Below are 24,080 nucleotides of genomic sequence, written 5' to 3'. Positions count from 1 at the left end.
TCAGCAAGAGGCTACAGGTCTGCTCAGGACCACTCAGCACAGATACCCAAACCCACAGATGTGTTTAACAAACACCAAGCCGTTTCCACCAGCCCTATGCCTACTGCCAGTCCTGGGCCCTAGAGGCCCAGCTCCCCTTGACACAGGACCAAAGAACCCAACTGAATACCAGGAACAGAAGAGGGAGGCCATGGCCACACTGGGCTATGTGGCCACAGGGCTGTACCTCTTCCCGGAGAGAGGACTCGAGCTGATTCAGCTTCTCCTCTTTCTTCTTCAACAAGTCGTGGCCTTTCCGCATGGCCGACTTCATCTCATCCAGGTGCCTGGTCTCCTGTAGCCAGGGAGGAGAAATGTGGTGACTTAGCACACAGGTGCTGGAGTCCAGCTCTGCCCTTTGCTCGCTGGGTGATCTTGAAGAAATTACTTAACTCTGTCTCGATTCTCATCTAAACAAGAGAAATACTACTTTCACAGAGTCGTGAAAATTAAATGAGATAGAGTTACATGCTTAGCACCATGCCCATACCTAATAAATTCTCAAATGGTTCCTGTTAGCCAATGGTTATCATCACCACTCTAACTACCACCACTATTGCCATCATTGTCGGGAGAGATTCAGCAAAGCAATGACAGGGCCTGGGGCAGCGTGTACATACCCCTGGGAAGCCTGCTCCTCTGTACCAGCCTCTTGCCCTCTGCTGCCCCAAAGCCAGGCTTAGGGGCCACAGGGGCCTGAGCTCCCTCACCAGCTCTGGGCATTGTCAGAATTCTAACAGAGCAGGCATGGTCTTCTGCTAGGACCCTCAAATGGCACAAGAATCTGTGATCCCAACTAATAATAATGAAGTCTCTGCCTTTTCATTGCAAATTAGGGTATCAAAGAGTAAAACAGAGAAGTAACTCAGTGTTATGCCAAGTGTGCTCAAAAGATTTTTCACTCACAGATGAAGTCTTTAGTGTGACGAAAGGACAAGCAAAGCATTGGATGTGAAATTTTAAAAACTTTACTTATACTCTTCACCTAGAAAATGGGAATGACACTATTACCTTGCACATCATCTGTGGTTATTGTGAGGACCAAAAGATCTACTATTAGAAAGCATTTTGCACACTGTGCATGCCATGTAACTGTAAGATGCTTTCATCTTCATGGAGATACATAACTAGCATCACCTGTCCAGTCTCCCCAGGGCCCATGTGACCACTCTCATGGCGTCCCCAGAATGATCAATTGAGGGCAAGCCCAAAGGCGAGTGTTACCCTGGCTCCCCGCAAGTCCCCACCCCCCCCACCCCCGCTCAGCACAGGGCTGGCAGGCTCTCCTCCAGGCTCCCAACCTCCTCCAGGTCCTTGCGCATGTCTTCCAGGGCCTTGGTGCCTGGCGGGTCTTTGGCTGCCTCCTGAGCACTGGCCAGCTCATGGCGCCAGTGCTGCTGGGCGGCTTTCAGAGCCGTCTGCCGCCTCCGCATGGAGCGTGTCTGCCGCACCAGGAACTCCTTGGCACTACGGAGGGCTATCCCCTCAGCAGAGAGGTAGTGCCGGACGCTGTGAAGGACAGGCCAGGGCAGGGGAGGTGGAGATGGAAAACAGAGACTCTGAGAACCCTTGCTGTGGATCACTTGACCATTTCCCCAGCAGACGCCCACCCTGAACTCAGGCTGCTGGGCTGGGGCTGAGGCTGGGCTGTGTGTAGGGGTACCCCCACTAAATACCTACAGGGTGCGGCATGTTGCACTGAGTCCTCCCACTCTGACTCTGAAAGGGATCGTGCCTGAGGCCTCTGGACAGATGGCCAGACACTCCCAGTCTGATCCTCAACCTGAGGTCAGCAGATGCCAGCATGCTGTGTCAACGGTCACAGTGGGCAGCTTCTTGGCTTGCCAGAGAAGATTCCTCAGTCTCCCGGGACCCCTTCCCCGAACCAAGCCCCACTGGTGATCCCTGTCACCTCATTTCAGCTCGCCCAAGCTCTGTGATGCTGGCACTCACTCACCCCTTCATGGCATCCTCAACCCAAAATAAGACAAGCTATGGGAGCTCACCTGTCCAAGGACAACTCGGTCTCCTCCTTGCTCTGGGAGAGAGAAGAGGATAACTTTTTGGTCTGGTTCTAAGGACACACAGTAGAAAAGACCCACTGAAGGCAATAAAAGCAGATACACTGCAGGCTTAAGGGACCCCGAGGCCCCTCCCCGTGGCCTAGACACAAATGGCTCTGCCAGCTGCTGGGCACTACTCACTTATAGATATCATTTGACTGACAGAGATGGGGGACTAGGAATTATAAGAACAGAAGGCTAAGGTCCTATATAGAGCAGAGCCAGGACCCTTCCTGGTGCCCCGCCCCCTCCTCATGCCCCACCCTCTCCTGATACCCCACCTCTCCTGGCGCCCCTCCCCTCCCGGCGCCATGCCCCAGCCCAGCCATCCTGTCCTCTCCAAGGCAGAGAAGCTCACTGTCCCAAGGGATTTCCTCAGGTCCTCAATGTGGAGATCTGGCTCAAAACGTGCAGAAGCATTACTCTCCTCAACTGCCAGCTCTTTCAACGTGTCCTGCCTCCTCTGAGCTTCAGCCTCCAGGTCGCTGTGGTGGGAAAGGGGAGTGGGAGGTTGGGAGGGGGCCGTGAGGCAGGGTCACATGATAAAGCAGGCCAGGCAGCACGCTGTTGGGACTCCTTGGGTGGGCTTCAAGCCTCAACCTTAGGGAGACAGTGGGACCATCTCCATCCCTTCACTCCTGTCAAAGTCCCTGAGGCAGGGCTGAGGCATGATGGTAGAACAAGGGACCCCCAGCTTTTCATAGCCTCTTTTTTTTTTTTAATTTTTATTTATTTATTTTTTGCCCCCAAAGCCCCAGTAGATAGTTGTATGTCATAGATGCACATCCTTCTAGTTGCTGTACGTGGGATGCGGCCTCAGCATGGCTGGAGAAGCGGTGCGTCGGTGCGTGCCCGGGATCCGAACCCGGGCCACCAGCAGCAGAGCGCACACACTGACCACTAAGCCATGGGGCTGGCCCTTCATAGCCTCTTAACATCCCCCACTCCCTACAAAATACAGCAGACACAGCCCCTCTGCCTGGCTCCACCTCTGCCTGTTAACTGGGCCATGATTAGACAGGACCCGTGAGCAGCAGAGGTCAGAGGGCCAGCGAAAGGCAGTGGGGGTGGCTACGTGTAGTGTGCCCACGCCACCTGATGTGTTTCTGCAGCCTCTGACTCTGGGTCTGCAGCAGATCCACCTGGGACTCCAACTCTAACTTGCGGGCCCGAAGCTCATCGAGAATTCTTCGGAGCTGCCGGTTTGACTCCAACAGGTGGGTGTGCTCCTTCTTTGCCTCCTCCAGGTGCTGATGGGTGGCTGTGGCTTCCTGGGGCAGAAGAAAAGATAGAAGCACCTGGAGACTCAGCAGGGAGAAGGCAGGAAGCAGGCAGCACTAGAGCACAGGGAAGCCCGAAGAGCCCGGGAGAGGTGTGCAGGCTCCTGTCCTCCCATATCCCGGCTCCCTGAGGGTCCGAGCTGGGCTGCACACAGTGGTGCTATCTGTGGAATACTGGCCACCACAGTTTGGAAGCCCAATGCCCTGGAGAGACCAGGTGAACAAAAGAAGGGGTATGGGGGGCGGGGAGAGGGAAGGGAGGAAAGGGAATAGGGGAGACAACGGAGGGAGGACAAGAGGCAGACAAACCTCGCTCTCCAGGGCAACCTTTCTCTGCACATCAAGGAGCTGCTGCTTCTCCTTCCGGGCAGTCTCCTCCTGGGGGGAAGGAAAGAAACAGGGTCCTCCGCCTGCATCTCCAGGCCCCAGGTCTAAGGGGCAGGAAGGCCCACCATCTCCTGGGGGAGCTATAACTCCAATGTCCTGGGACCTGGAGATCCTGTTCTCCACGCCACTCCCTCACCTGGATGTCCAGCTGAGTCAATCTGGCCTTGACATCTTTGGTTCTGGTTTCAAGTTCCACCTCTAAACCTTGGAGTTTCCTTTCCTGCACAGAAATGTAGGTGGAGAGGAAGATGTACGTGTAGACAGAGTGCACGGCATCAGCTGAGGGGGCAGGAGGGGTTCCTGACCCATCACACCACACCATGCCCTCCACGCTGGGCCCGGGCTTCCTCCCATGTGCCTCCTGGGAAAGCACCACACTTGCTGATTTCCACTGGGGGCAAGGAGAAGTAAAGCCGCCAACCCCAAGGCCCAAGAGGGGCTGACCTCCTCTTCTGAGGGCCTGGGGATGTTCCATGGCCCAGAAAACAAGGGAGCAACGATACCCCAGCTTCGGGATGGCCAATGAGACAGCCCCACTCCTAAAGCTCTCAGGCTCCGTCCTGCTGCTCCTGGCACTCTTCTACCCTGTGTGGAGGTGTCGGGGTGGGTGGGCCCCAAGTGCCCGCCCAGAACCCCCACCTGCTCCCGGTGCCGACGCCGCAAGTCCTCGAGCTGCCTGTCCTGCTCCTGCCTCATGGTCTCCAATTCTCGCTCGTGGGCCCTTCGCAGGCGCTCCAGCTCTCCAGTCAGGTGCCCCAGGAGTTCAGCCCGCTGCTTCCTCTCCTGCACGGAGGGTGGGAAACTGCAGCAGCCCTGCCTACCTCTGCAGCCTTGGGTCAGTAAGATCAGGGACCCCATCAGCTCCCTAAGGCCAGCTCTTAGAAGACGGCATTGAGAAAGGCATGGTCCTATCCCCCAGAAAGCCTGCACCCCGACTCTGCCGCTGAAGCAGACGCTGGTCAGATGTCCTGATAAAATCCCCCCCCGGAGCCTGCCTCTCCTACTGCTCCAACACGCACAGCTTTCCTTCCTTGAGGGCAGAGAGGTCACTAATAAGGCATCACTATTCTTCAGCAAGGTCAGAATTGGTTTGGGAAGGGAGTCAACTACATTTCATCACAGGCCCTCTATTTCTGCCCTGGGAAAGACTACAAAGAGTCCGGGGTACAGGTTCCAGTTACTGGAGCAGTAGCCTAGAAATCCGGGCAGAGGCCCAGCTGTGGGCTAAAGTCAGCCCCACCCCCCCGCCGCCCACAGCATTGTTCACCCCCAACACAAGCAAGCCAAGGGGCGTGGGGGGCCCTTCAGTAACTGACCTAGCCGGCCTAAGGCCAAACGCTGAGGATGGGCAGGTAATCACTATCTAAATGCCGTCTGGCTCTTGCTGGTCTATTTCTCGGTGTCCTGGAATTTCGATTAACCCTGGTGTTGGGTGGGTAAAACTGAAAGCTTTGGAGTCAGACAGTCTGGGCTTGAATCCTAGCCCCTCTACTTACTAGCAGGGTGGGCCTGGGAAAGTTGCCTACACTCCCCAAGTCTCAGTTTCCTCATTTTTAAAATGGAGATAATGATAGTTTGTCCCTCCTAAGGGTATTGTGAGGACTGAATGAATTAACATACACACAGAGCTTAGAACAGTGCCTTGCCCACAGCCGGAGCTCGGTACATGTTAGCTAGTGCTGCCACGAGAGGGAAGTGCAGCCTGCCTGATGGAATCGCTCCTCACCTAACGCTTTAGTAAAAAGGCAAAACACGAGTTCACCATTGCAGGGTGCCAGGGAAGAAAGCCTCCCACAATCCCTGACCACAGTTTGCACAGTTTGTCCCCTCCCCCTGTCCTCCAGCCAGCTGGGAAGGGCCCCAGGCGAGTGTGTGTGTTATGTGTGCACGCTCCAGGGGATGTGACCGACTCACCTCGGCTTCATACTGCTCTCTGGCCTCAGCCATGGCTTGCCGGTGCTCCTCCTTCATCCTGTCCAGCTTCCTCTCGTGTTCCCTTTCCACCTCCTGGCGCTTCTCCCTCAGGAGGCCACTGAGCTGCAGAGCAGGCAGCAGGGATGCACATGCAGGACTGAGGGTGGACCAGCACTCGGGGACTGAAGCACGTGAAGGTCTCATACACACGTGCAACATACAGCTCCCCAACGTCCCCCACACGCACACAACTACACATCACACGTACGTGACAGGTGACATACACACAGCCATACCCCAGTACCCCCTCCCCACACACGTACAGGAGCGTGGGGGTGGAGAAGCACCTGGCCCCGAGGGAATAAGACCTAAAAATGGAACCAGAGTTCTAACCCCAGCTGAGCCATCCAAAGCAAAGCAGAGGGCCCTTGGGCCAGGATGGCTCAGCTGACTGTCACAGCATCCACGACAGACACGCAGCGCTGAGGAAGCAGACCAGCATTCACCTCTTGCTCATACTCAAGCACTTGGTGAACTTTCTGATGAGCTCTCTGCTCCGCCCGCCCAAGGCTCTCCTGCAGCTGGGCCTCCTCTTTCTGTTGAGCTTCCTCCATCTTCTTCTGGAGGCTGGAGACCACCTGAGGAGGCCCCAGCACAAGGGAATGTGACCCTCAGAGAGCACTGCAGAGCAGCCACGCGGGACTCACTTCCCAGGGACCCGGCGCCCACCCCCCGGGGCTGCGGGGAGATTGAGCTCCCTCCCTAGTAGCAGGGATGGGGTTGAGTTCTTCTGCTGACCAGCAGTGAACTGTGGGTTATGCTAAGGGAGCAAGAGCACAAGCTCTGTCTCTCAGGCCAGGGCCAGATGCACCTCACCTCTCTGTGCTTGGCTTCCAATGAGGAAGAGAGCCGTTCCAGCTCAGCTCTGTGCTCCCTCTCCAGTGCCGCCACCGCCTGGGGAGCAACAAAGGGCCCATGAGGGATGCAGGGCAGGAAAGGCTGGCCAGGCACTGACCCTGGTGTAAGGAAGAGCCAGGAAGACTGTCCTCCGCTCCCTCAAGCTAAGGCACCAAGGGGAACCACAGACACGTCCTTGTTCCTCTGAAACAACTCAGTCCCTAAAGTCTGCAACTAGCAAATGAACAGGAACATGAAGGCCTGAGTGGAGGGGCGTTTCAGGAAGCCTCAGGTCACTGCTTCCATCCCCCTGCCTCTGGGCCAGGCCACAGGTACACAAGTGACACCCATGCCTATGAATCAGGCCGGGGGCTGGGAGGGCTGGACATTTAGCACAATCTCCCTGAGCACTCGCAGTATGAGGAAGTTCTTCCCACACCTTGTCCAAGAGCTGAAGCTCCGCCCTTCACCAAAAGGAAACAAAAGCTCCACGTGGCCTGTTACTTACTTCTGCCTCTTACCCAGAGACAGACCATCGGACTGGAGGGACAGGGAGGAAGGACAAAGGAGAAAAATCTCCTCTCAGTGTGCTAACCTCTCAAAGACAGGAGAGAAAAGGAGAGAGATGAGAGGTCACCACAGCTGCCCCTCGGGGACAGGGACAGGGCACCTTTGTCTCAGGACCTCTGGTCTGGTTTAAGTTCTTTCAGCCATGAAATCTTCCCAAATCTACAGGACATTTCCCCTCAAACCTCTTCACTGCCACTGACAAGACCCAGCTGCTGCTGGCCCAGCGGGCCTGGGGGGGAGCCTCTGACACCTGCAGTACCCTCCGCTCTGCCAGGAGACCAGGGCGAGCACCCGCCCTGAGACGGTTAGGTCCACACGTAGCAATGGGCCCAGACAGCAAGCCCACTGTCCCCCATGCCCATCTGTGCATACACCTGCTCTCCACCTGGCTCCCCATGCTGCGGGCCCGAGGCTGGCCCTTCCTCTTCCTCCACACTCAGTCCTTCCCCAGGCAGCCCAGGGACCTGTCCGAGGGGGAGGTCCCCACTCTGCTTGCTCACTCCTTTCCTCTCCCCTTCCAGCTGCTCCCTCAGCTGCTGCAAAGCCTGCTCCTTCTCAGCGTTCAGGGCAGCCTGCTCTCTCTTCTCTGAAGCCTCCATCTCTTCCTTGAGCTGCTCCAGCATCTGCCTGTTTCTCTGCTCCAAGTTGGCCCTCTCGACCTTCTGCAGAGACTCCAACTCTTCTCTCAGCCTCTGCAGGGAAGCCTCTTGCTCGGCCCTGGGCAGACAGAAGGGAACAGGAACGGGCTGTGCAGTCGGGGGGCGCCTCCATGGGGCTGCGTGGCTCACGGCGAGTACTCACCGCATTTGGACTTCATCTGCTTCTGTGCTGGACTGGACCTGGGCCCGGAGCCGCAACAGCCTCTGGCTTTCCTCTTCTCTCATCCGAGTCTCCTCTTCCTCAGTGGCTCTCTGCAGCTGCTCCTTCAGGGAACTGGGAAGGAAAAGGAAAGTTTGTTGGAGAAACCACAAGGTATTCCCTCTTCTATCTGTAATCCCTGGCTCTTGGCCTCCAAAAGCCTGAAGCCTGCCTGTGAGGCCTCCTAAATCTTCAAGACAAGTCTAACCTCAGCCTCTAGGTCCTGCTGCCTCCCTATAATACCTCTCAGGGTAAAGGGGGGGCCATGAGCTCCACCTGCCCTCGGCCACAAGAAGCAGATTACAGGCTGCTTGATCCCAGAACAGCATTTCTTCCAAAGGCTCCCCTCTGGCTACAGGTCCACCTCGGCATGGCATTCACTCAAGGATTGGGATACAGTCGACCCCAATCTGACTCTGGTTCCATAGCCTTTCACTCCCCACCCAACAGACTGCTCTAGCCCCATCAGATGACCACCATCTCTAATCCACACACTCTTCCTGGCCTCCTGGCCTTTGTTCATGCTGGTTCCTCCACCTAGAATTTTCTTCTCTACTTGACGAGCCCATATTCATTGTTCAACACTTGGCTCCCTCCTCTCAGAGAAGGCTTTCCGGCTCCCTCCAAGTTCATCAATTAGCCTTTCTGTTCCCATCACACTTTTTATGGCGATCTTTCTTATCCCATGACATTCTGTACCATGCATCATACTGCATCATAATTAATCTTTTGTATGTCTATTTTCCTTACAAGTCTTGGAGCTTCTCTAGAGAAATAACCTTGTCTTAAAATCTGTTATATCTCAGGTGCCAAACACAGTAACTGACATGAAACAGGTGCTCAATAAATGTCGTTGAATTTGAACAGTATCACCCAGCCCTAAACGATAAGCAAGCTTTGATGATCTGTGAGGCTGTCTTATTCATAGACCAATGATGGCAACCATTTCATCCCAAGCCGACATCCTCCCGCTGCCACACACCACATCCTCCTCACGCAGCCCCACACGGCCAGGGGCTGTGTGCTGTGCACTCAGGGAGCTCAAGCCTAAGAAAAACATGATGCAGAAGACGATTTCTTTGGAAAGCTTCTGTAGTGAATTCCTAAGCCAGAAAAGATTTAGGATCATTTTCTATTTCAAGTTATCAGCATCACTGCTCTCTTCCATTATGCCAGAAAATTTGCGTTAAGTAAAAATCCTTCTTTCTAGCTTCCCCAGAAACGCTTTCTCTTTGTCCTATGGCTAAATTTTACACATCGAACCACAGAAGGTTAGAGCTGGAAGGGGTTTTAGAGGTTAAGTCCTTCATTTTACAACTCTCTTCATCTTACAACTGAACTCAATCTCTTCATTTTACAATTAAAGATACTAGGGGTCAGGCTGCCTGTCTTCCTGCCCACCTTCTCATTCAAGAAATATTTGCTACAAGGTCAGCTGTGGCTTCCAGAAATTTCTACCAAGTGGAAGTTTCCCAGCAGAGAGGAGGCTCAGAAAGGCTCCCCTTTCCCACTCCTCAGAAAGGCTAGTGTGGGGCCAGCCCAGTGGCATAGTGGTTAAGTTCACGCATTCCGTTTCGGCAGCCCGGGTTTTGCCAGTTTGGATCCCAGGCGCGGACCTACTCACTGCTCATCAGGCCACACTGAGGCAGCGGCCCACATAGAAGAACCAGAACAATGTACCACTAGGATATACAACTATGTACTGGGGCTTTGGGGAGAAAAAAGGAAAAAAAGAGGAAGATTGGCAACAGATGTTAGCTCAGGGCCAATCTTCGTTAAAAAAAAAAAAAAGAAAAGAAAAGAAAGCAAGGCTCGTGTATAAACAGAAACAGGGTTCTCATGACAAACTATTTCCAAGAGAGCCAGGCAAGGCACTGCCCATAGAGAAATCACTTAATCAAGACCCCTGAAACTACTGATTTCAACTTGGAAAAAAAAAAAAAAACAAGAGCGACCATTTATTGAGCAACCACTATGTTTGAGGCCCTGAGTCAGATACTTTGGGCATGCTAGTCTTCACCACAACCTAAGACGCCCCTCTGGAGTTGGGGGGTTTGAGGAGTGATAGAAAGCACTGTCAGTCGAGCCCAGGGTGGCTAGGAAGAGAGAGGAGCCTGGTGGGCTGGCAAGGAAACACCACCAGGATTTTCTCTCAGGCACTGCCTCTCAAGGTAAGCTGTCACACCCTATTTGGATGGACCCTGCCCCAATTTTCAGTTGGCTGAGAGAAGGGATCCTGTGGGAAGATCTGTTCTTTGGGATGCTCCCTGGCCGGAGACCCAAGAGGGGTGATATAAGGATGGACCTGGGTCAGTGGACCTTGTGTTGGGCTAATAGGAGATTGCCCTGACCATCAGGGTACTGAGATGTTGGTTTTCTCTTGGTTTCTCTAAATTAAGCATAAACATCAGGGCGAATGTTCCTCAAGCAACAAGAGGAAGATTGGCAACAGATGTTAGCTCAGGGTGAATCTTCCTTAGCAAAAAATAAAAATAAAAAATAAAATAAATTAAGCATAAACATTTTATACAGTCTTGCTAGGTATGATATAAAAATAATAATTCTCTACCATTTCTGGAGGTTCTGTCCAAGAGGACAAGATTGCGTCTTCAGTTAAATTGCCAAATAAATGAAATAAGTTAACACCTTTTAGCATCTTCCCCATCCTGGGACTGTGACAGAGACTGCTAATTACCTTTTCAATATCCATCCTCCCATTTTTCCTTACTAACAGAACCCTGATTTTATTCTGTCAGGTAAAGAGGACCAGCTAAAGGACTACATTTCCCAGTCTCCTTTGCAACTAGGGGTAACCAATGAGATGTAAGTGGAAATTATTGGGTAAAGTGTCCAGGAAAGCACCTTTAAAGGGACTGAACGAGCTAGAAGGTGCTCCACCATTTGTACTCCACCCTATTCTTCCTGCCTGGAGCACAGACACGATGGCTGGAGATCCAGCAGCTATACTGGATTGTGAAGAAACTCTGAGAGTAAAAGCCAGCACTAAAGATGGCAGAGATTAAAGGAGACCAGGGACCTGGTGACTCTGTGGAGCCAGGATGCCAGCCCTAGGCTGCCTTTTTTTATAAAAGTAAACCTCTAGTTCGTTTACACATGGACACACACAATCACATTCACACAGGCCCAGCCCAGGCTTAAGTTCTTGTTTGTCTAGAGCCTCCCAGCCACTCAAAGAGTAGGAACCCAAAGAGAAACTTCTGGGTCCTGGGCAAGAGCACCTCACACTGTATCATGTGGTCCCTACCAATCTCACTGCATCCCAAGAGGCCCTGATTCCCATGAGAATTAAGAAAATGGGCTCCGCAGACACCCTGCCTGGGTCAAGCGGGCTCTGCTGCTTATCAGCTTTGCGACCTTGGACAAGTTACTTAACCCTTCTGTGCCCCATTTCTTCGTCTATATTATAGAGTCTATAAAATGGGGTGGGTAACACCTCATAAGAGCCGCTCTGAGGACTAAACAAATTAATAGATATGAAGCACACGGATCAGTGTAATCTCTCAAAAAATGTTAGCTACTCCCATTATTATCATGCTTCCCAACTGCCCCCCAAAAAGAGGAAAGACATGAGCCTTGGCCAGGGAGCCCATGCCTCCCCACAGGCCACCGAGGAGTCGTCTCGGTGGGGCCACAGGCATCCCAGTGGTCCCTCACTCCCACGTGACTGCGAGGCCCCCGGCAGCTCGCCCAGGGGGAGGGGCAGGACCTGAGAGCCTTCTCTTTCTGCTGGCGAAGCTGCAGCATCTCCTCCTCCTCCTCCTGCCACAGCTTCTCCCGCAGCTGCTGCATCTTCTCTCGCTTCCATTCCAGGAGCCGCCTCTGGTCTTGCTCGAGTTCTTGGGCCACTGCCTCTTCCACAGCCTTCAGCGTGGCCTCTGAGAGCTGCTTTGGGGGAGCCACAGGCTCTGCAGATCGCCTACCAAGGTGGGGAACAGCATTTCACTAGTTTTAATATCCACCGACCTTTTGGCATCAGGGTTTATACAGACACAGAACAACACATACGGAACCCTAATGGAGGGCCCATGATCAGGAATCACATATGCAAATCAGGTGACCCAAAGGCAGGCAGTGAGTCTGCCCTCTGGAACATACAGGCTGCATTTGCTCTTAGGACAAGCCCCACTGTGGCTGTCTAAGGCCCCACGAGCCTAGGGAGAAGGGCAGCCCGTATCAGGCTCCCAGTAGACCCGGTAGGTTGTAGCCCAACCTGAAAACCTGAAGCTCGGGCTCAAGAGCTGGCAGCAGCAGGGAGAGAGTGAAGCTCTGTCCCTAACGGAGTCTTCCCGAGATTGGCTCATGACCCTGTTTCCGTCTCCCCACCAGGGCTCTGCCCGCACCTTGAGGCTCATGTTCACAGTTTGGGAAGTCCCCAGAGGCAGCTCTCTGCCTCCCAGACTGAACAGAGACCAATGCATATGAGGCAGCAGGAGAAGCAGCAGCATGTCTCCCAACCCTGAGACCTAAAATAGTCCATGGAGGTCCAGGAACGGGAAACCCCCCTCCCACACCGCCAAGGAAGCCAGGCAGGAGACCGTCCCTAAGCCAGAGAGAGTAGCAAGAGAGCAACAGGAATGCCACGCTCCATGTCTCCCCAGTGAGGCCACCCTTTCATCTGCTTAGAGCTAATTCCATGTTTGGAAATGGGTAAAGAAATCCAGAGCTAACCTGGATTCATAAGGTGAATGGTAAGATGAGGAATAATGGTACTGGTTAAAAAGATGTCTATAAGGTAAGGAAGGTTGGTATGTGGCTTGTATTCTGGTTCTTGAAGGAAATACCCAAAGAGAAACCTCAAGAACATTGGGAACAATGAAAACATAAGCAGGACAAAGTATTTCGCCTTCCAGAGTGGATTTCCTAAAGGCCATTACTTGTTTGCATTCCCAGGTCCCTACTCTTACGTTAGGAATGGGGCTCGCCACACAACCACCACCCTTCTCCCTCACTGCTCAGGCTGCGGCAGCCCTGGCACGGTGGCCCGGCTGACCTCAGCAGCATGTGTGCATGGCCCAAATCAAGGACTGGGGCAAGAGTTGAACAGGAGAGCCAGTCCCCCCTGTGGGGGATGCAGAACTCCCTCCTCCCTTCAGTGCCAGCACTGCAGCAGATGGAAGGCAGCAGGCAGGATCAGATGAGAACAGCAGAAGAAAACAAGGGCTTTGGAGTTCCATTTCAGCCCCTTGAGACCAGAGAGAGAAGGAAGACATAAAAGGCTACTAACGTGTCTGAGATACCATTAAGATCTTTCCTTCCCCTTTTCCTAAAATCATAACTCAGACCAGAAACAGTCTTGAGCTATGCCTTCAATTCTCTTCTGCTCCCAACTCCATCTCCTCCGTCCTTCCAATATCCAGCTTCCTCTCAGTCCCCTGACGCAGCCCAGCTGATGCAGATATAAGAGATGTGGCTGTCACCTCCTCTGAGAACCCTGCCCTCGAAACAGCCTCCCCCTGCAGCTCTCCGCCTCATCAACTCTCCAACTCATTTCCAACCTTGGCTGCAAACATCTTTTCTCCTTGAGATGGTACCTTTTAATGTCTCTCTCCCCTGTGGGCTACACAGCTATGCAGAGCCCTGGGGACAGAGGCTGCGGAAAGATGGGGCGTCAGAAGCGTGGCGGCGTGTGCCCAGGCTACACACACCGGTAAACCTGCTTGCACACTTGGCGTGCAGGCAAACGGGGCTGTTCTTCAGTGGGCCTCTTCTCCTGTCCCCCCCTTAGGTCCAAGGCCGTCAACAATGGACCTGAAAGGTCAATGAGACGATGGGAAGCTGCGGACTCCAGAGGAAGAGGCAGGTCTGGTTTCTAGGCCACTCCTCAGGTATCAGCATCAGCGAGACCCAGTTTCCAACAGTCAGTGGCCAAGAAGAGGCTCTGTGGGAGCATAATCATTTCAGGCTGGCCACCAAGCAGCTCCAAGACTGTGAAGGAAAGCCAGGAGGGAAGGCAGTGGGTAGAGAGGGAGAACAGGGAGGGGAAACGGTACCCAGAACATTCTGAAAAGGCCACACTACCACAAAAACTGGGATCACAATCCAAGAGTTCTTGTCTCCTCTCACAGTCAACCCAGTGGTTTTAATTCATTTACCGTCTCTCTACAAACACCTCATGAAAGATGCTGGACGACGAGGGGAGGATATCCCTGTTTCCCAGACCCAGGCCTTCTGGCCACAAAGCATGCCCCACGGTGGCTGCTTGCTGGCCCTGCCCAAGCTCTCTGGCCTGCCCTTTGCTCCTACCTCCTCCTGATTCAGCTTGACAACATCTGTGAAAAGTGACAGACTGTATTAATCATGTTTTTTTATTTTCTATATTGTATGATGTTTTGACATCTTAAAAAGCTTGCTGGACAGGAGACATCGCCCCTCCCAGCCTAGGCAATTCTTATACACAGCAAAGGGAACATGTCTTTCATATGCAAACCAACCAATCCCGAGTCTATACTCCCAACTAACTCCTCATCTAACTCACACCAAGCGGACACTTCCCCTGCCCTAAGTCACCCAGGGCCAGCAGGGGCAGCTACCAGGCAACTAGAGACCACCCCACCCTCACAGCCCAGAGCCCGAAAAAGCATTCAAACTACCCAATCCTAAACTCTCTCAGGGCACTCACCCCGCCTATGCCATTCCTTCCCACAAAATCCCCAATCAAGACTCTGGGCCATGCTCTCCCTTCTCACCTCTTCTGCCTCCTGACCGGCCCTGGTGCTTCCCCATGTGGCCTGTGTGGCACGGCAGGCCCTCTCCTCCCTGGAAATGTAGTAACAAATTCTTCTCTCAGTGGCCTTGGCCCCTCCAAGTTGGTCACTCAGTCACCTCCATAAATTACAATCCCACAGGTACAAGTGAGATACAGACACAGAGACACTACCCACAAAACGCAGAAATCAATCCATTCCACTGTAGCTGTAAAGATTAACAATAAGGAACTTAAGGGGCCTGAAGACTCAGGGAAGGAACAGAAGACATTTCCTAAGGGTACTGTGTAAGCTGAAACTGCATGGTCAAGGAAAGTGTCTCTGAGACCCCAGCAGGGGCAGCGTCCCTGGCACAGAGGAAAACACCAAGTGAGGGGACTTGTCAGCCAAGGCAGCCGGGGAGGAGCCTCACCACCCAGCTTCCCTCCAAGAGGCCTGAAAGATGCCCTCTGACCTCTGACTTCTGCCCAGAGGGTCCTCTCTCTGAACCACACTCACTTCCTGTCCTCATCAAAAGCACTCTGATCTGGCTGTCCACAGTCACCAAGGAGATTTGGGAAAGCCATGTCATTGCTCAGCATCAGAGCTGTCACTGTAGGATATATCACCACCTGAAAAATGGGGCTCCCTCTTCCCTCCATCACCCCTGCAGTGCTCTGGTGATGACATGAGATCGTGAGCTCATGTGTCCTGCCAGCTCTAGGTGACACTTCCTGTGAGTAATCAACACATGAACCTGTCTCTGCTCAACAGCCAGCCCTGAATCCTGACGACTCTTAATCCTTCTGTACTGCTCAGTTCACACACAGCAAAAACTGCATAACCCTGGCACCTGTCTCTCTCCACAGAGCAAAAAGGAACGGTGGCTGCAGACTAAAAGTCAGAAGTCTGGGGCTCCAGTGACTAGAGTCTAGTCCTCATTCTGCAACTGACTAGCAATGCGACTGTGGGCAAATCCCTTCACCTCTCTGAACCTCAGTTTCCTCATCTGTAAAAGGGGGGAGAGAGGGGAAGGTGCAAATAGGAGGAGAAAAGCTAAATGATTTCTAAGTTTTAAAAGTGCTTGGTGCAACAACATATGTGAGCTTTGAACTCACGCAAACGATACATACTGTACACTGTACAATTCCATTTATATGAAGTTGGAGAACTGGAAAGATGAATCTACGGGACAGAAGCCAGAACAGTGGTGAGCTAGGGCAGGTGGATTAAGAGGAAAGGGGCTTGAAACTTCCTCGACGGATGGAAATGTTCTACATCTGATCTGGGTGGTTGTTACACAGTGTATATATATGTAAAGATTCATTGAATTGTACAGTTCAGATTTGTGTACTTTTGTGTATATAAATACCTCAATAAAAATTTTCAAGAAAAAGAAAAATCATGCTTGGTAGAGGGGAAAACCTTATTTACCAGGTTTCTGGTAACGAGCCAGGAGGTACCCCCTTGCTCCCACTCTTGAACCCCAGGTCCTGACCAGGCGAGCCCCGGGGACCTAAGCTAACCCACAGGAGGACCAGCGACGGCTGCTCACATCCCCAGCTCTCGAGGCTGCACACAGAACCAGGGGTACACTCACCCTCCCCCAGCTCTACCACCAGGCAAGGGCCAGAGCAGCCCTTCCCCACCTCCCAAGAGTGGACGAGCACTAAAGCAATCCACGCACAGCGGAGGACAGGGACAGACACATTGAAACTGGCCCTTACACCTCTGGAGAGATTGGCAGGTTGGGGCTGACCGCCACCTTCTCCTTGGGCTCCTCCGCCTGGGAGTGTGGCTCCATGCCCCTCTCATGGGTGGCAGGTGGGCTTGGGGTCTCCTCCCTTGATAGCAATAAAGAAGCAACAGTGTTAAAGCCAGTAGGAAGGCGAAAGGCTCCAGACGTACCCTATTCGGGGTCAAAGGGCTGTGATGGAGACAAGGGCGGCAGCCCCAACAGAGCTTCCCTATCTCGGGTCTCAAATCTCACTCTTCCCTCCCTGCCTCTTCCGGAGCTGTTTACACTGAAAACCAAGACTCACATCCCATGTGGGCCGCAGAACGGTTATGGCGCCCAAGGAGAGCTCTGCACACAGCAGGTGTTCAACGGATGCTGTTGATTGATCATTGCTGCTGCTCAACCTCCCCCAGTGACTCATTCCAACTGGATGAGCTCTAAGACCAGCATCTTTCTCTTGCCAGGGGAACAGAAGAACCAGCAAATATACACCAGGCTCTGGACCACGCTAGGGAGCCAAGGTCCTCTCAGCTGGCCTTAAGGAAGCCTGGACTCTGCACCTCCCTCTCCCTGGGGCCTAGCACACAACAGGGCTCTACCTGGGTCTGCTGAATGACTAGAGGTGGGATGACACTGGAAGGGAGGGGGCTAGCAGATGGGGACTGGGAGAAATGGCCCCCACGGCAGGAACAATGCAGCCAGGAAGACAGCATTCTCTGCCCCAACCCCTGGCAAGGCGGCAGTTGGGTCAGAAGATATGCTTCCTCATTCAAGAGTTTCTAAGCTACCCTAATCAGTCTGTGCACCCCAATTTTAGCTATAGACTGAGGACTAGGAAGAGGCAGATTTCCTCACTCCCTAGCTCATGTGAGACGCTAAGAGGAAACCTCTGTTGCTGCTTCTTAGGCTGCAAACCCACCCCAGCTCTCCCCACTTCTCCAGGCCTGCCACCCCCACCCCCGTCTCCCTCAGCCCCAGCACACACAACTACATACAGGACAAGCCCACCACCACCCTGGGGGGCTTGCAGCTCACCCTTACCTCTGCAGGGAGACAGGTGGGATGGGGCTGCCTGCAGAGTCCTCCCCAGGCTCCTCTGCCCCCTTCCGCTTGGGCTGCCCCTCGGGGGCCAGCGGAGGCCCTTCTTCAGTGGCCTGGCTGTGAAGGGGACTCTGGAGCCGCTCCCCACGCAGAAGTGGAGGAGATAACCTGGTCAGACCAGCCAGAGCAGCAGAGTCAGGCCCCTCCATTTGGAGAGCAGGAAGAGAATTTGACAGTACAGTATGTGGACCTAGGTCCATTCCTCTTCCCAGGCTGGACCCCAGTCCTCGCCCCAAATGCGTGGAGAACCACGGAGGGCAAAGCAGGCAGGAGAAACTCCCCACTGAGCTCTCCCTTCGCCTGGACTCGACTCAGCCTTCCCAAGTCCCCACACAGCATCTGCTCAGCCCGGGAGTGAGAGCTGAGCACACTCATTGGTGTATCGGTTCCCAGAGTTCACCATCACTGGGGCCGGGGAGGGATGGAAGAACTGAGCAGAAAATAGGGAGAAAAAGAGAACCCAGACTCAAGTGGTCAGACTATAGAAAATTCATGAAGCTATAGCTTTAAGGAAGTAAGAAAGCTGATAGCTTTTCGAGGTCCAAAAAGTAGAATGACTACCCCTCATCCCTTCCAGGGTGGCAGCCCTTCTCTTCTCAGGGGCTCAGGCCTGAGAAGCTGGAAGCCCGTCACTCACACACACTCACACACACATACACAGTCAGCCGCAGCCATGTCTGACATGGCAGGGCCCTGGCTAGAGCTCTGAGTTGCAGTACCAACCCTCTAGCATGGCTCCCCTAGACCTACAGCAGGCAACTCGAGCCCTGGCCCATGACCAGGCACACACATGGCTTAATCCAATCTAGCGAAGAGGACAGAGCCCCGGCCCCACAATGCTGCTATGCATAGAAAGTCTCACCAAATGCACTCAGCAGCACTACACATTCTTGTCTTGGTGCAGAATCAGAGGGTTTGCTCATGCACACACACATAGACGCACACACACATGTGCGCGCACACACACACACACATAGACTTTGCAAGGCCATCCAGTGGGTTCATCATCTGTCTTCAGGCAGGGGCACACTGAGCCACACAGACCAAAGCCAAGAATTCTGTCCAAGTCCATGCCATCCCAAAGGTCCCTGAAGGTGGCCTCCCACGTACTGTACCTCTCCGAGCCTTTGGACTGCTTGCTCTGCAGTTCTTCTCGGCTGGACTGGCTGTCATCCTTGTCTTCTCTTCCCAACCCCTGGGCCTGTAGGCAAGAAGCAGTAGAAAGCGTATACTGGAGAGATCTGCATTTGGGTCCCTCTGACTCTCACGCCTAGCAGGAAGCAGTGAGAGGTGGCTCTCAAGTGGATGAGGACCACTCAGGATACAGAAGAGAAGGGCTGTCTACTGTACAATGAGCCTCCTGGGGTTCTGGGTAAGCCCCCAGGCTCGCAGCTGCTCCCTACTGGCCTGGGGAGGATGAGTCAGACACCACAGCCACTGCATGCAGAGCCAGAAGCCAGAAGCTGAAGGAGAGCACACAAGAAAAAGAAAATCCTGCCTCCTGCTGTTGGAAGTCCTCACTGCCAGTTGCAAAGAGAAAGCAGAGACATCCACGGATCCCCAAATCCACAGAGGCCCCAGACCTCCTGTGCCAATGACATAGGGGGATGCTGAAATTAAGTGGGCAGAACTGGGGGCAGCAGACAAGTACATTAAAGAGGAAGGATCCTGAGGAGATGGAGACTTGGTGAAACAAGAGAGAGCTCTACTCCAGACAAAAAGGGCACCATCTGGGCGCTTGATGGGAGAAAGACAGAGTGCTCCTTTGCTGCATTCCGAGTTCCCCCAAGCACCCGGCCCCTATCAGTGGACAATGATGGCCCCTTCCCAGTCAGCGATTACACCATCAATCCAAACAAAAAACCCAAATCTCATTTTAAAGTTTGGATGTCTAGGCAAATTTAGCAAGCTGGTGAAAAAGAGGACTATTCTGGACCATTTTAAATTATCTGCAGGGGTGGGGCCACAGGGGCATAGTACCACAGTTGGCCTGGACTCAATCCTTTGTTCTAGCACTTCCTACCTGGGGAGTCTGTCTCCTCCACTATGAAATGGGATAGTAAACCGCAGCTCACAGGGCTTCTGGTGAGGATTAAATTAGATCCTGTGCATAAAGCCCAACTCCTGGCCCAAAGGAGGCATGCCACAAACGTTAGCTCCCCTACTCAAACTCCCCCACTCACACTCCCCCACCCTCCTCCAGCCTAACGCAAAACAAAAGCTTTGCCAGAGCCAGTCCTCATTCTAGGACCTCCACTCCTTCTGTCACGCTGACAGGAGCGCCGTCTGTTCCGGGACACAAGGGTTAACAGGAGAGGTGGGGCAGGAGACCACTCACTCCATCTTCCACAGTAGGCTTCTGGCCGGGCTGGTACACCGCAGTGTTCCCAGCCCTGTGCCCACAGGCCCCCACGCCTCTCCACCGGCAGCCTGAGCCCCAGCAGCTGTGGCCGACTCTGCCATCTGGATGGGCGAGGAAGGGCAGGCCCTGAACTAAAAGCCAGCTCCCCCAAATTACATTAAAAATAGAAATGAGCACCTCCTGGTGCCTGAAGCAGAAGGGCTCCCTGCCAGCGCTGCCACTCCTAATCGCATCAGCCTGGGCAGAGCCTGCAGACAATGGCACGGGCAGGCAGGCCTTCTCCTGCCCACCCTTCCCCTCCACTGGTCAGTTCGCAACTTGTCTTCCCCCACAAATCACACCAAGCTTAGCAAACAGCTCCCTCTCTCACTTTTCAAGGAAAAATAAACCACACAGGCCAATCCATTTAAGAAACTAAAATATAAGATGGGTAACATAGCAGGGTGATGGCAATCAAAGTGGGGGGATTGAGCCCTGAGTTAGAAAGGAGCAGATGCAGAAACAGTCTGTCTGTTTCATCTTCTATATTTCTGCCAGAAATTGAACTAGACCCCTGCTAGAGAAAAGGGGCTACCTTGGGAAAGTACCCAGACAGAGGTCCTTGGAGGAGACTTTTACTTGACCTCTAGAACTTTGCCCCAGAAAAGGAACCAAAAGAACCAAACAAGGAAATCGGCCATGTCAGCATTCTTCAGAAAGGGGAGACAGCAAGCACGTCAGAGGCCTCTGGCCGAAGACTGCACAAGACACCACTTCCCCATCCTTGACACAGCTCTGGACTTCGTTTTTATGATCCTGTCCCCAGTTAAACAAATAATGGTGCATTCATAAAGCAGAATGCTATGCAACCAATAAAAAGAGAAAGGTAGATCTGAAATAACTTAGAAATAAGTCAAGGGTCTATTCTCAAATTTAAAGAGCATAATACCAAGCAATTTTATAGCACAGTCCCAATTTTTGTGGGAAGAAAATAGATACATGCTTATATGTACACAGAAAAATTTCTGGAAGGGCACACAAAAACTGTCAATGGAAACAGTTAATAATCCCCACCTGTGTAAGGCTGCAGGAAGTGGAGGACTTGGACCTTCCGTGTTATGTGAGATAACATTATGGTCACTTTTATAATTTATTATAATATTCATTATGTTTATAATTCATTATGAACATTATCTTGACTGTGGTGATGGTTTGAAAGGTGTATGCATATGGTAAAATTTACCAATGGTACACTTTAAATATTGTCTAGCTTATCGTAGGTCAATTATATCTCAATAAAGCTGCATAAAACAATTTTTTTAAGAGAATATGGAAAATGGGCAAGAGCCCCTAGGAAAAACAAAGGGGACAGTATGTTCAGTTCTGTCTGTCCCACAAAGAGGCTGCTGCTCATTCCTCCAGCTCTGCTTCCCTGCTCAACCCCTCCACGCCCTGAAGACGGGAGAGAGCTGGAGACTGAGACCCACAAAGGGCTCTACGCAGTCAGCCAACCTGAGCACCCAGCACTGCTCTATGCTCCAACATGCTGGTCATGAGATACAGCTTAGGGCTTCCTCTGCCAGGGCCGGCTGCCTCAGAGGGTGCCTCGTTGAGAACCAAATCCAAGCCGGGCCCTGCTACTGCTTTATACCAAGTGGCATGACCCAAAAAGAGGCTGGCAGCCTTATTCATTTTTAGGCAGGACCTAGAAATCTGCCTTTTTTAAAGCCCCCAAGCATTCCGATACTGGCCAGGTTTTGGAGCCAGGGCAATGGAAATCCACCCTGCCCGGCCAGCTTGGTAACTTTCCCAATTATCTATTGCCCAAGGTGCCTCACAACTCACCTGCTCCAAACTCTTCCTGACTAATCCCAGCTGCCCTTGTTTGTGCCTTCACATCCCTCCAGTGCTGCAAATGTGGTAACCAAGGTCCAGCAGGGACCTGGTGGCTGGGCAGTGGCCCAGGAAGGCTTATTAGCCAGAGCTGAGAGCAACACGTCAGGTTCATACACAACCGGCCTCACAACACTACCCCATCTCCAGTGCTCATTTCACTAACCGCTCCCAGGCTTGATCCACTGAGAACACCTTGTTTGTTTCACCCAACAAAATTCCGTTTCACCCAAACCAAATGCTCCCTTAAACTTGCAGAGACTATGTGCCAGAATCTTTCTTCTCTTAACAAACCCCAGAGGAGGAAAAAACGATCTTCTTGGCTTCAAGCTCCTTAAGGACAGGATCTCTGTCTGAGTCATCTTTGTGCCCTACTCTGGGTCATCCTTGTGCCCTACTCTGGGTCAGATGTCACCCATGCCCACACGGAGCTTACATCTGGCTGGGGAGACAAAGAACAATAAAACAAAGGCAGCAGCACTAAAGGGAACAAAGGAAGAGAATGATTCATGCTGCCTGGAGGAGGTGACGTCAGAGGTGGAACTCCAAGACCAAGAAAGCTCGCAGGGACAAAGGACAAAGGGGAAGCAGCACAGTAGGCAGAGCAGTGAAGGAGGTGGATGGGGCACCCTAGGAACCGTGAGTGCTGGACACAGCTGGTGCATGCGAGGTGGGCTGAGGATGAGGCTGCAGAGGTTGGATGGGCCAGGTTGGGAAGTGCCTTGAAATCCACAATCTACACAGCACTTTGCACATGACCAAGCAATCAATCCTCAGTTGCTAAACGAATGGATAAACAGACAAATATATGGGGTGGGGGGACAGTGCCTTAATTCATAGCAGTGACAGAGGGTCAGAAGCCCCTCCCAGGACCGTCAGGGCCATGCCTTAATGAATTAAAGGGAGGCAACTCCCAGAAATGCACCCTGGGATGGGCAGAGCTCAGCCCTTGGTTTTCCCAAAAAGTGAGGCCCCAGCCCAGCCCACCACCCAGAGACTCACCTCCCAGCGGGCTCCACCCCGGACGGGGGAAAGCACGGCAACATCCAGAAGGTGCTCCGAGATCCGGCTGCGAAAACCAAAGTCCTGGAGACAGTGGGGATGGGGAGGTCAACTCTGCCTTCGTCACAGTCAGCACCCACCAGGGCCTCTCCTCTACCCCTAACCTTCCAGAAAGGCACCTACTATGTGCCAGGTGCTGTGCTAAACACTTCGACATCTACTAATTAATTCAATCTTCAAAATAACACTGTTACTAGATGGAAAGATGTGTGATAAAGCAAGTATGGGAAAATGTTCCCTGTAGACTCCAGGTGGTGAATATGTGGGTATTCACTGTAAAATTCTTTTAATTTTTCTGTATGTCTGAAATTTTTCTTAATAAAATTATGGGGAAAAATAACCCTGTGAGACTGATCCTCTTGCGCTAATTTCACAGAGGAGGAAGCAGGTTTGAGAGCACACGTACTCTACCCAAGGTCACACAGCTGATAAGCAATGGGCTGGGGTCAGATTGCCCTGGGCTAACGCCAAAGCCCGAGCTCTTTGCATGGCACGTGCTACAAAGCCGTCACTTTCCAGCCGCCTCTCCCTCCTGGTGCCCAAAGTGCCCAGAAGACCTGTGGGCAGCTTGGAAATGAAGCTTGATAGGCTCCTCCCAGCTTGTCACTTTCCCCTTCCCATACTGGTGCCACTCTGAACAATGGAGATTAATTAGCGGTACTTCCTCCACAGGCTTCTCTTTGGGACAGACAGCAAGTGCCCTCACAGATGCCAGCTCCCCGCTGCCCTTTGGCTGCCATAGAACCACGGTCCCGCCCCCTCCAAGCCGAGGATCCTCACTGGGCTAAGTGAAGGATTGCTACCTGACAGCATGCTAAGAGGGACAGTTCTGTCATCAGCCCTGATAAATGGCGGGACACCCAGCCAAGGTCTGGTCCTGCTGTCCATGGCTTCCTCCACCCACTCCCATAGAGAAGAAAAATGCTGAAGGGCACATTTCTCCACATGGTAACTCCCTTAGAAGGGCCAGAGCCCTTGCTTCAAAGAGTTCTGTGACATGGCTATTCATGACAGTTTTTGCCAACAATGACTTTTTCGCCTTCCCTTCCTAGCTTGTGGGTTTTCTTTTTTCGTGACATTTTCCTTTCAGTTTGAGTTCGACTCCACTTAATGCAGCTGCCATCTGCCTCCTAAGCCCCTGGCTCAGTGAGGGGCTACAGCACACAACTTCCTAATTCCTCTGCGCCCCTCGTATCATTACTGTTCATCCCTGACCCTCTCCCACTAATCCCT

The 24,080-nt window shown here is 52.7% G+C and overlaps 1 protein-coding gene across 12 annotated transcripts in view; it reads right to left on the bottom strand.

The window, feature by feature from the left end:
• The window catches only part of CEP164 (centrosomal protein 164), a 64,470-nt gene that overhangs the window by 4,989 nt on the left and 35,401 nt on the right, over nucleotides 1-24,080 (bottom strand). For 7 of the 12 annotated variants that reach the window (XM_087433740.1, XM_087433739.1, XM_087433742.1 and 4 more), the window contains 18 exons: nucleotides 22,788-22,871; nucleotides 18,667-18,752; nucleotides 17,492-17,659; nucleotides 16,440-16,556; nucleotides 11,736-11,945; nucleotides 7,952-8,083; nucleotides 7,651-7,867; nucleotides 6,560-6,637; nucleotides 6,190-6,321; nucleotides 5,684-5,806; nucleotides 4,409-4,552; nucleotides 3,906-3,989; nucleotides 3,692-3,760; nucleotides 3,198-3,373; nucleotides 2,461-2,587; nucleotides 2,046-2,113; nucleotides 1,341-1,548; nucleotides 227-334 (listed from right to left, as the gene is read on the bottom strand). In XM_087433740.1, the coding sequence (XP_087289866.1) occupies nucleotides 227-334; nucleotides 1,341-1,548; nucleotides 2,046-2,113; nucleotides 2,461-2,587; nucleotides 3,198-3,373; nucleotides 3,692-3,760; nucleotides 3,906-3,989; nucleotides 4,409-4,552; nucleotides 5,684-5,806; nucleotides 6,190-6,321; nucleotides 6,560-6,637; nucleotides 7,651-7,867; nucleotides 7,952-8,083; nucleotides 11,736-11,945; nucleotides 16,440-16,556; nucleotides 17,492-17,659; nucleotides 18,667-18,752; nucleotides 22,788-22,871 (2,331 nt within the window). The remainder of the gene's footprint in view (nucleotides 1-226; nucleotides 335-1,340; nucleotides 1,549-2,045; nucleotides 2,114-2,460; nucleotides 2,588-3,197; nucleotides 3,374-3,691; nucleotides 3,761-3,905; nucleotides 3,990-4,408; nucleotides 4,553-5,683; nucleotides 5,807-6,189; nucleotides 6,322-6,559; nucleotides 6,638-7,650; nucleotides 7,868-7,951; nucleotides 8,084-11,735; nucleotides 11,946-16,439; nucleotides 16,557-17,491; nucleotides 17,660-18,666; nucleotides 18,753-22,787; nucleotides 22,872-24,080) is intronic. The other 5 variants (XM_087433744.1, XM_087433748.1, XM_087433743.1 and 2 more) reach the window with 4 other exon arrangements.

The sequence above is a fragment of the Ceratotherium simum genome, chromosome 7, assembly GCF_057802395.1.
Source record: "Ceratotherium simum simum isolate JZ-2026a chromosome 7, ASM5780239v1, whole genome shotgun sequence".
Lineage (NCBI taxonomy): Eukaryota > Metazoa > Chordata > Mammalia > Perissodactyla > Rhinocerotidae > Ceratotherium > Ceratotherium simum.
The sequence above is the reverse complement of the archived record's forward strand: the minus strand, read 5'-3'. Positions and strand labels throughout refer to the sequence as shown.